General features: G+C 39.6%; 1 protein-coding gene across 1 annotated transcript in view; it reads left to right on the top strand.

Annotated features, from left to right (window-relative positions):
* Nucleotides 1–8949: 8949 nt before the first annotated feature.
* Nucleotides 8950–12373, top strand: part of LOC124119716 (mucin-22-like) — a 106231-nt gene continuing 102807 nt past the window's right edge. Inside the window, exons 1-2 of the mRNA XM_048390558.1 lie at nucleotides 8950–9046; nucleotides 9693–9788. Coding sequence (XP_048246515.1) covers nucleotides 8968–9046; nucleotides 9693–9788 — 175 coding nt within the window. The 5' untranslated portion in view covers nucleotides 8950–8967. The remainder of the gene's footprint in view (nucleotides 9047–9692; nucleotides 9789–12373) is intronic.

The raw sequence follows: 12373 nt of genomic DNA, 5'->3' as shown, positions 1-12373 counted from the left end.
TGGATAGACAGACACCTTTTCTGAACAGTAAATCAAATTGATTCTTCTGAGGAAATTCCTCTTTTAAATGACTAAATTTGGAAGGGTTCCCTTTACTCAAATTGTTTACAAACGTGTCCAAAGAAGAGTTCAGAAACTGTAATGAATCAATGAATCTTAAGTTTCCTACCGAGAATGAAATATACTTCTCAAGGTTGTTGGCCAAACATTTTAGATTCTGCTTTACAGTGCTGTCTTATTCCTTCTTAATCAGATGACTATCATAACCACGAAGATTATGAAATATGACAGGAATGTAAAAATCATCCTGAGCCCAGTTTTGATCTGGTGTTTTCTTGAACTTGTACTGTAGATTACAGTTTATATGTGCAGCTCCTCGGTAATTGAAACCCATTTTCAGATGGTCATGATCCCGAACCTTAAGTGAATCGCCAAATGGTTTATGACAAATATGGCAAGTGGTTGCCATTTGGAAAGCAATCTCATCGTTTTCGTTGAGTTGCATAAGCTCTGCTTTCTTCAGCTCTTCTCTAATCTCTTTAGCCTCATCAAGTATACAATGAAGAAATTTGGAAATGACCTGATCTCCCCCGTATGGTACCGCTGGTTTCTTGTAGTGAGTATTAGAGCTCACAAATTTATAACAGAAACCTGATGGTTCATGTTTTTTGATAGCGGATGGTATTTTGTGACTGGGGTTCAGAATCGTTCACCTTACCAGTAAGGGCTTCAAAGTCAGCATAGATCACAAAAGGAACTTTTAACTGTTTCTGAATGGATTGAAATTTTACACATCATCTGGGAGCTTAATCTATTGTTGGCCATGGTTGGAGCAGTATGGAGTGTGACTCTCTAACAAATCCTGTCTAATGAAACCATGTAGACAATGTTTACAATAGAAAGTTTGATGTTCATGTTTTGTTCTATCCCCCATTAGCCGACTAAAATGTCTTATAAAACAAAAATGCCTTTTATCTCCCTGGCTGAGCAGTATTAAGTCTACCTCTGGTTGAAAGTCAAACTTACTAATATGGAGTGGAAACACTTCATCTTCGTCATCATAGCCAAACACATTGATTGACATTTTGTTTTGCTCTTCAAATTTGGAAATGTGTGAAAGAGGCACTGGTATATCAATGCCTTCTACACTGAGCTCATTTGCATAGGGTCAGTATTTGCTTACTCGGTTTGCTACATTAGATTTCCCTACAGGATGTAAAGCAGCCAGAATGCACCAGATAAAGAATTTTTGGTCGTCATTTTTTACGTTCAAGATTGCTTTCTTATTGGCAAGATATTCGGGAAGAGGAATGTAACTGCTAGCTGAAAGGGGGACATATTCAGCTGTGTTCACCTCAATATGAATGATTTTATCTAATACCCACCCACTTCTACAGCCTGAAACTCTTGAGATGATGTATATAACTTTTCATATGCTTCTGCTAATTGTTCATCAATTTGACTGACAGTATGCGTCCAAAAATTCATGCTTCTTAGAATAGATTCTGCTAATTTACTCTCATTATTCTCTTCATATTTAATGTTTTTCAGTTTGATTGTCAAAAACCATTTCATTCCTTTCTTTTCAGATAGAAAATCATGTCATCTATATTTGATTGTTCATTGGCCAAAAACTGTAAAATATCTACGCTGTCTGCTTCACTGGGCGTGAGTGTTGTTGTCCTCAGTGACCCTTTGAGGGCTGAGCCACCGATTTGGTTTAGCCGTCGCTTAACACAACTATCACAATTGTCCACGCCCTCACTGAAAAATCTTTCTGGATTCGGCTTATGACAGTGCCTACATTCTCGTCCCTGACCTGCTCACTGTTGACAGAACAGCTTACCCGGTAGCAAACGTCTATGATGTTGTTGCATTAGGTGTTTAAGAGGTCGCCTTCTGCCTAGGCAATTTCGGCTGACCTGTCCCTCTTTGGGACTCCTGTGTGTGAGAAGGGTTCACATATCTATTGTGAGTTCGGTGTTCACATAATTTCTGTTTTTGCATTGATATGATTTCTATTTTCTTATATTGATATGATTTCATTTTTATCCTTGGCTGCTCTGTTTATATACGTTCGAGCAGCTGTCCATCTCTCAGAAATAGAGTTAGTTTGGCCTTCGCTATTGCATCTCTTGGCTTTAGGAGATCATTGACAGATAGCGGATCTAACTGCAATTCTTGTTTTAACCTAGCCCGGGCCGGGGCATGGTCTTGACATTCTAGTAACAGGTGGTCAATGGTTTCAGCCTGATTGCAAGATGAACAAACCTTGTCATAGTGCTTTTTGTGACCAAGTCTGAGGCGTGAGATAGCAGTTTCAATTTTCCTTTCATTTGAGTATGAGTTTGGCTTTTGTTGGACCTTGGGTTGAATTTTGTATAGCCATCTGCCGATCTTACTTGCGTCCCATTGGGTTTGCCATCTTTTTGCTATGGAGGCTTTGATTTTGCTTTTTATCTCTAGTTTACTAAAGGGAATAGGCTGTATATCCGCTTTGTCTAGAGCTAGCTTCGCCAGTGAGTCTGCTTTTTCATTTCCATGAATATCTATGTGAGAGGGGATCCAACACAGCTCCACCTGTTGCCCTTGGTCCGATAGTTTTGTATATTCGTATAGAATATTGTTGACTGTGTTTGGCCTGGAGTTTGAGTTTCTTCCACGTCTATGATGTCCGCACCAGTTATATATGTCATAGCGAGCTGGTAGATTATTGTTATCAGCTGACAGTGGTTGGGGGGCGGGGACGTTTGGACTCAGGTCCACTCCTCTGTGACGGCTTTCGCTTCAGTTGACAACGATGACTTGCAAAATTGTCCTGTCTGGTGATTGTATGTTTACATTCGTTACAGGTGTTTTTTTCATTACCATGAACAGTACGGTAATGTCTTAATAAACTTTGTCGTTGCTTAAAAGACTTCCCACAGACACTGCAGGCGTTACCACTCGACTGAATCCTAGGGGTTGACATTTTGGAGGATAATAATTCAATCCTTTTCATGTTCACTTCTGGGTTATTTTGTAAGTTGTTTGCAATGGCCCATATTTCCAAGTCAGATATAGATTTCACATTGTTGAGAAATTTCTGTTTCTCTTCCATCCTACAAGTAATGAAATCAATACTGCTTCGTAAGTTATATTAAATAGTCGTAGTTTATACATTTATACAACCAGTTAAGGAAGGACATATTCTATTTTTTTTCTATTTTTATTTGAACTTCTTAATTATTACCTTAAGTTGTGTGATACACTATGCCTGTGTTGATTGATAGACGATATTCTAAGATGCACTCCGACAGTATTAAACAGAACACCGTGCTCACGCTGCCTCGTCTTTGAGTGGTTGTTGTTGAGAGCTCTGTTTAAACACGTCTGCTCTGTGTGATGATGGCCTAGTGAATGGCGTGTTTACCTCGTTGTCTCACCTATTTACTGTAAACAGCTTTATTTCTGCGCCGTTAAAATATTTCGAATACCACACCAAAGACAATACTGCGACGAGATATTTTTGCGAGTTGCCGTGTTATGACTGGTATTCAAAGAAGGTTGTTGACATTTGAAAGATAAGAGAAGTGACAATGTGACAGTGTCATGAAACCGATTCACGCAAGATGGCTTGTTTCCTGTGTGGACGAAATTGCAAAAGACACTGACGCAATCAAGTGAGGTTGGAAGAAGGCAGGATTACTGTGAGGTAACAGTCACACTAATTGGTCTGTTTACACTGTCATTTGTGATGTATTGTGTGACCATTCTGCATTCATTTGTGTTTTTAACTTATTGAGTAACTTGTGGTTCTGGTTGATGATTTCAACATTTGATGACGTGTTGCAATGAATAAAGTATGTATGTATTATTTATACTTATTTCTGCGTTTTTAATTTTTGCGATTGAGTCTCGTTCGCAAAACTCGCAATAATAAAACGGTCGCAAAAAATTCCCTGTTTACAGTATATATACTGTTTAGTGAGTCTGAATAACGTCCGCGCTATTCAAAGTTCACCCGCGACTGAAAGTATTGTAATACTACTCACACTTTAACGGACTCAATAGGAAGAGTTCATTTCACAATGTAACGCATCCCTTTATGTGCATAACACTACAATTAACAAAGAGGTCATTGGCTACCGAACGGGTATTGTTAGATAGCTATCATGGTTAAATTTGTATTGAATCACCCCAACATCATAGAGTCGCCTAAAAGGCTCCTGACATGTCTGAGCTTGTTTAAACTCCCTTCAACGGATCACTACACAGCTCTTTTATATAGGTTACTACATACGGTGGACAGAAGGCTGTAAGGGCAGCGTCCCGCATACCACTCTGATGAGTCACCATATCCACAGAGCAGTTTACTCTCAACATGAAAACACTATTGACACACAATATTACATGCATGCTTTTAACGACGCAGCAGTATGTATGTAAACTATCGCATTTACTTAAGATATGCGAGTAGCTTTATCGAATGTTGTCTGTTTGCATTACAACATAGTTAATTGTCCATGAACACACACGCTATTTTAGGTTTTGAAATATTCGTGTTAACATGCAGCCGAACTCCACTGGGATTTGAATGTATAACGGTTGGTATATATTTAGCGCGGGCTTTCCCCGGCTATTGCCCAACACCTTGCTAGTTGTTTAAGAACTGTGACGTCACGCCGTACCTGCGTTAGAACCGGCGTTAGAACCGGCGTTTATAATTCATCAGTTCGGGAAAAATCACCGTTTGAAATTGTCCAAATTGATGTCAGAGGCCTCTGTTAGGGTGCATGCGCGACACCATGGTGGTTATTTTAAATTAGTTAGATAGCCAATGTATGAATCCTGTGGCACCCTGTGGCACCCGTCACAAACACATGCAAAGCAAAGTAAATTGTTCAGGTGACAAAAACACGGGAACACGTGGTGCAAGTCAGCATAAACGTTCGACTCCACACAATGGAACATTAAAGGATTTATTTTATGTGTTACATATTTCTCAATTAGTTTGTATTTATACATACTTTTTTTAATATCAATTCCGTCAGCAACTTTTGTCTTTCTTGGCAGCCATTTCCTGCGGTATTGTTTCTTAAGTTGGACGTGGGATGGCTTCGGCGTTTTCAGCTAGTTAATGCATCTATTAGGGTTGTTTCATGGGCAGAACACACATACATTGACAATTACGTTGAAAAGTATATTCTAGATAATCCTTAAACCACTTAACATTAGTACATAGCCCAATATACCAGCATAGGCTTGTTCATTTCCCGAGGCAAGTTTCTGTGAAGTATTTTGCTGATATCACAAATTATGCCTGACTTATTTCCTATAATCTACCACACTGGCACTATACTGGAGGCATACGATGGCTGATTTCAGTTTGAATCTCCTGTCTGAATCTCGAGCGAGGATTTGTGAGATGACTCTTATGTATCAGGATAAAAGTCTATTTTAAGACTTAAGTTGAACAGCTCATTAATATTTCGTGGGTACTATTGAAGACGATGATTGAAGGGATCTGATCATAGCATTCAGCATTAGCATTGTCGAGTGAGAAGAGTGAGTGAGGTAGCCGCTTTGAACAGTATTCAAGCTATATCACGGCACGTTTGCTTTATGTGGACGATAGCCCAAAGTTTACCACTTTGGTGAAACCCACGAGCACGGTTATGGTGCTGACAAACTTAGAGACATAACCGAGGCGAACTGGGATTCGAACAAACGACCACAGGTTTTTGGTGTGCCCTGAGGACGGAATGAGAAGAGTGAGTTAAATTTTAACGTCTCATCGGCATTATTTCAGCCAAAAACGATGGAATGAAAAGAAAATATCGTGATAAGATAATATATGTTACACAGAATATATTCGGAGGATTTAGGATTAGGTTTCCAGCAACCTATACTTGCCCGACATCGTTTGCTGATTATATCAATCATATGTTTGTCTTGTTCAAGCGACAGATATGATAGATATGGTTAATTCAGGGACAATGGATATTATGAACCGTATGACGAAACCCGTCCACTGGAATGAATGATCGATTATGCCATTTAATGAGCACCATTTTTACATAGAAAGTCGTTCTACTAAGGGCATTTACATCGTGTTAGTCGCTATATGGCTGAAATAATGCCGATGCGACGTTAGATTTTAACTCCCTCACTAACATCGTGAAAATTGACCCCCTGAACATGAATTGCAACCCCCTACCCCATAGTCCCTTGTCAGTAGTTGTTTACTATTGCCCCCGTGTGTATTCCGGGTAACAATAGATCCGATGATTTGATTTATTATGCGTTAGAGTTCCCAGACCGGGCGGGACATCGTTCACAATACACAATTTTTGTGTAATTATCCCCTTGCAAGAAATCATTTTAAATCAGATTTTAGGGGGCACTCGTGAAGAGCAACCTCCCCGTGGTGAGTGCTGGGTAACGCCAATCGCTCTTCCCCGTTTGGACCCGAGGTAGAATGTGTCCACGGCACCCCACTGCTTGTCGTAAGAGGCGACAAAATTGGGCAACCTGTTTGGCGTGGTTTGCGTCCCTGTGTCGGTGGAGGAAGGGATTCAGTTGGTTGAGGGCACTGGAGCCAGGAACCGGTGTTCCTTTTGCCCAACACACCACTTCGACCCTAACTTCACTTAGACGGGTGGTAGAATGGGCCCGGTTCTATCAATCGGCTGGTCACGCCATGCCATCTGTGTATGGGCAACATTTATATTGAAATTCTTCTGCATTATTTGATTGCTGTAGTTGAATGTTGTTTATGAAAATGTTATCGTCTATGGTGGAGCCTGCAAAAGTAATTAAAAAAAACTGGATACTAAGGGCCTTGGAGCCTTTAGAACGTCTCCCATTCACAGTCGACCTGTGAAAAATGCGGGGTAGAAAAGGTCTTCAGCAACCCATGCTTGCAGTAAAAGGCGACTAACGGGATCGGGTGGCCAGGCGCGCTGACTTGGTTGATGCATGTCATCGATTGCGTGGATCGATGCTCATGATATCAAATACACTGGATTGTCTGGTCCAGACTCGATTATAAACAGACCACCGTCATTTAGCTGGAATATTGCTGAGTGCGGCGTGAAACAACAAACCAACCAACCAACCAACCCATTCACGGTCTGTATGTAGAAGCGGATGAACCTTCTCATAAACAACGCCGTCTAAAATTATCTTTACAATAAGTCACTAAATTATACTCTTATCAGTCAAATCCAGCTTTTAATTGCGTCTTTAATCCTCTTTACCAAGATATTTATAATAAAAAATCATCTCTTGTTCCACCACTTGGAATCAGAACCCAGTCTGCCATGTCTGCTGCTAATATAAAACTGCAAGATATAGCTCCCTCTCAACTGTTTTCATCACCTCCTTGGCAAATGGTAAGGCCAGAGGTAGACCGCACATTAACCAAATTAAAGAAATCAGACACTAATCAACTAATTTACCAACAAGAATACAGTCAATTAAGAGACAATTATGACACTTTTAAATCTATATTTACTGATGTATCCAAGGATGCTGGTGCTGTTGCTAGTGCCACTGTCATTGGACCCAGAACAATATCTTCACGGTTACCTGATAACAGTTGCATCTTTACAGCAGAAGCGAACGCCATTTTTACCACACTAAAATATATCAACAACCAATCTAAATATAAACAGTTCATTATTTTTTTCAGATTCTCTTTCATGCCTTCAGGCAATTAAAAATATATCATATAAGCATCCACTTGTCATCCAAATTCTTGAATTATTCAAATCTGTGACACCACTTCTGATCCCATACGGTGATTATAAGACTAGTATTAGATGTTACATCCGAGATCTAATGTAAAAGAAGTGGGACACCCAGGTAGGTATAAATAAATTACATGAAATTAAACCAGATATCGGTTACACCTACTTGGGCTGTCAGTCCAGATTTCAAGAGGCCATTATGCGACGATGTCGTATTGGCCATTGCAGATATACACACGAGTATTTGTTGAAAGGTTTTGCATCCCTTGTGATAAAAGATTCACGGTCAAGCATGTCCTGCTTGACTGTATTGATTTTTCCATGACAAGGGATAACTATTTCAAAGTTTCATTCTTCAAGGATCTTTTTAATCTTAGTTCTCATTTAATCATCGTTTTTTATAAAGGAAATTAAATTATTACATTAATTTTGAATGCTATTTTCTGTATATAATCAGTGTTTTAATAGGTTGAATAAAATGCATAACTGAGATTGTTAGTGGCTGTATCCTCGAAGGGGGTTAAAGTAGTGTAAAACTATTGTCCCCATGAGAGGGTATGTAAGACCACGTCTTTCAAAGTATATTTATTTGTACCACTTTTTAAATCGTAGCATATGTGTTCTTTTAATGTTTGCTAAAATTGTCAATAATCGCCAACAGCTGACGGGATGATGTAAATCCGGCTGGGGTCAATGCAGGTAGCAAAAATAAAAAAAGTCCCAATGGACCCTAGTATGGTGTTCTCTCTTCAGTGCCTGGCGATCTATAGCTCATTTTTTATCTTGTATTGTTAGGTATGGTGTTATATTTTTATGGCTATCTACTAGTTTTAAATATAATCTGTGATAAATCTAGTTATTTTACTGTCCTTTGTTGACAGGTTTTTATTTAGTCTATATATATGTATTATTAATGTCCTTCTCGTCACGTTATGGCTGAAATACTGCCGATGTGACGTTAAATATTACCTCACTCACTCACTCACTCAGATTTTAGGGCAATGGGGAGCGGTATTCATATTCTCGTCAAAGTCATCTCACCGCAAAGATAAAACATTAATACGTGATAATTACACAAAATAGTAAGTGAACTGAAAGATGAAGGGTTTTATTTGTCACCTGTCATTGATAAGATCATACGGTGCCTTAGGGGAAATATATATTTTATGTATATTATGAGTTAAAAGACAACATATATAGCAGACGAAATCTGTACTTGTTCAAGAGCGGATGCATGCCGAACCTCGAAATGGCAGTTGCTCAAATATGCTGTCTTCTTCTGATAGTATTTCTCAAACGAGTAGATGGTCAAGGTAATGATACGGTGCCGCATCTTCTTGGAAGTAACTGCATTAGCCAGAGAGACATTAACTAGAGGTTTAGACAAGCTAGACGAGCTAGAAGTTTGTATGTCATTCGCGGTAGATAGTGAGTCATTGCTGTCTTACCTCAAGTATAGCATCGTGTTCTCCTTTGCCGGGAGCCCAAATATTGATTTGTAAGCTTCACATCCAGAGTGGTAGGTTGGCAAATGGTAAAACCGTGTGCTCGTCATTCTGAAGACACGTGTTCCATTGCCCGTAAGTGTCAGCTCCTACGCTCCTGCGGACACGACTAGAGATATCTTCAGTGTGGTGTGAAGACCAACTCGCCACTATCTCATTTCCTTGAAATTGTCATGTTTCCTGTAACACCTGACGACAAGGTATGTTTTTTTCATGATTTGGGAACAGACTGTTTTTTTCAAAAATATTTCAGGCCCTTAACAAGAACATAAACAGTTCGGTCTCCAATTTTGTTACTCCTCAGGGTTCAAGTGAAGCATGTTTTTGTTGCATTGATTGTATTAGATTATTTGAGCCACGGTATTTCAAAATTACCTTTTTTGTGAAAAACAGACATGATTAACGACAATGACCCACGATTAGATTTGTTCTTAATTTCTTTTCACTATTTCAGCATGCCCATCAACCGGATTCTCATGTGTTAGCAACTGTAATGCCGCAGGAGTAGTTCCCACTTTCACGTGTCCAATTGGTCAGGTGTGCTGTTTAGGTAAGCTTTGTTTATTTGTATTTTGTTTAACCGCCGCACTCAGAAATATCCAAGCTATATGACGGCGATCTGTAAATAATCAAATCTGGAACAGACGTTAATGGCAATATGACTTTGTTACTTCGCTTTCATAAGCTCAAGAAGCAGGCTCTATATTGCTCTAAAGGATTCGCAGTCCTTGGACACCTCCACAAATGATATATATGAACATTGGAAAAGGGAAATAGAATGCCACCACAAATTTCAATCAATTTGGTTTTAATCGAGTTCTTTATCCCTGTCAGTGGATCAGTGTGCAAGTGTCGATATGGCAAGGACAGAATATCCTATCAGATGAATGTAAAAGTTTGGAACCACACTGCACATACTACGAACGCTCAGGCAAGGAGCGCAAGAGCAGCATATTTAGAATGTGCCAGTTTCCGTAGAATGTAAAATTTATGACCACTTCCATGCTTTGTTTGATGAAAACATCGTTCCCTCAAACCGTGCACTTCCGTATATCGTCCGAAAGTTTACGTCTGTAATAAGCATATGTGTCAAACAAATTAGATCGTCGAAATTTACGGTCTTTTCCAGAGCATCATTAGTCTACGCTTTGTTGGTGTCACGTTTTTTCTTATAGCATATTCACAGATTGGTAGGGTTACTACATGTGTACTAATCTGTGTAAGATTTATCTCACATGATGCCTAGTCGTCAGTCTGCTTTGATCCGCACTCTGCTGAAGTCGCTGTCTCAAAGGACGTGTACATGGTATAAATACTGTTGCAACGTTCTTATTTCTTCACATGGTTTAACCAAATTAAAGAACATTCAACTGAAGTTGTCTGGCTTTCCAACAATATCAAAAATCATCAAATCCAAAGGTGATCTGCACTGCTTACCCATCACAGGAAGATAGATGTGACATAGCGAGACATACATGAGCTGTTTGATATGATACAATCCACTTCACAAAACACGTAGGACGTTAAATATTATCTCAAGCACTCTCACAAAACACGAGGTCAAACCACATGCACCTTTCCATACGACCAACTCACAGTGTCTGGAGATCACTGACCAACTATTAGCCTTCGCAAATTCAAATGCACAGTGTAACGTCATTGAACGAAAAAAAAAAACGTTCGCTGATTTTATAAAAAACATATCGAAAAAGAGATAACTTTTGTGAGGTTATCATACAATATTAGAGAGAACACTGTTCCTCACTAATTTAAGAACATAAAATAAAAAAAACATGCTTATAAACGTACCTTTTACCATATTTATATATTAACGATTATATACTGAACAACAAAAGTTCCTGTGACACAAATATTTTAGTGTATTTTTCAAACAAGTAAAGTTTGGTTTGCAATATTGTATTACATGTATGGAATCAAGTCACAAAAACGCAACTGTTACAGAAAAGCATGCATTCCATGCAAAAGTTGACTTTTATGCAAGCCCCATGCATTCACTACCCAAGCATGGGTATAAAAACATGTGCGTTAACGGGATTCAATGTGCATTGTTTAGCATCGTGTTGACAACATCCACTCAGAAAAACAAGAAAATTACGCTATTATTCAACATTACGAAATGCCACGTCTGTCCGAAAATGAGCGTCTGCGAGCCATTGGTATGCTTGAAGCAGGATCGAGTCAACGTGATGTTGCAAGACAATTTCACGTCCACAGAAACACCATTTGGTGTTTATGGCAACGTTGGCAACAAACGAATGCAGTCAGAGACCATCCTCGGAGTGGCAGGCCACACGTAACCAATTATCGACAAGACACTGGATTCGAACAAGACACCTACGAAATCGATTCCAGCCAGCAACAGTGACTGCAAGAAGCACCCCAGGCCTTCGACGAATATCTTCACAAGCCGTACGTCGCCGCCTCAGATGTGCAAGGATTGTCGCCAGAAGACCTGTCAGACGTCCCATTTTGACAGGAAACCACCGTCTACGTCAAGCACGTCTACAGTGGTGCAGACAGTGTCTACGCTGGACGGCCATGCAGTGGGGACAAGTTCTATTCACTGACGAGTCTCGTTTTCACCTCAGCCACAGCGATGGACGGGTTCGAGTGTACCGACGTCGAGGTGAACGTTACGTCAATCATTGTGTCATGGAAGAAGATCGGTTTGGGGGCGGCAGCGTTATGGTATGGGGTGGGATTACAGCAAGACAAAGGACCAGTTTGATAGTAGTAGACGGAAATCTCTATGGACAGCGCTACCGCTACGAGATCATCGGCACTGTTGTTCTACCGTTTTTGCGTCGTCATTCAGTATAGTTATCTTTTAATATCATAGATCTGAATATTTTCTGTCAATCAATATCATTAACAGAATTACTGTCCTTTCGTGTCTCTTTTTTATATTATACATTTATATACCACAGGTATTCAGGTACTAGTATCTGCACAAATGCGGATTTAGTTGCTCCCCAACAAGTGGATCGTTTGTATGCCAGTAATCATTCTCAACTCCCTGAGGAGTTTTGAACCCAAGTTAAAATTTAACATCACATCGGCATTATCTCAGCCATATAGCGACGAGACCAAGTTAATATATTTACATGGAGGTAA

The sequence above is a fragment of the Haliotis rufescens genome, unplaced genomic scaffold (genome assembly GCF_023055435.1).
Source record: "Haliotis rufescens isolate VD_foot unplaced genomic scaffold, xgHalRufe1.0.p SCAF_9, whole genome shotgun sequence".
Classification (NCBI taxonomy): domain Eukaryota; kingdom Metazoa; phylum Mollusca; class Gastropoda; order Lepetellida; family Haliotidae; genus Haliotis; species Haliotis rufescens.
The sequence above is the reverse complement of the archived record's forward strand: the minus strand, read 5'-3'. Positions and strand labels throughout refer to the sequence as shown.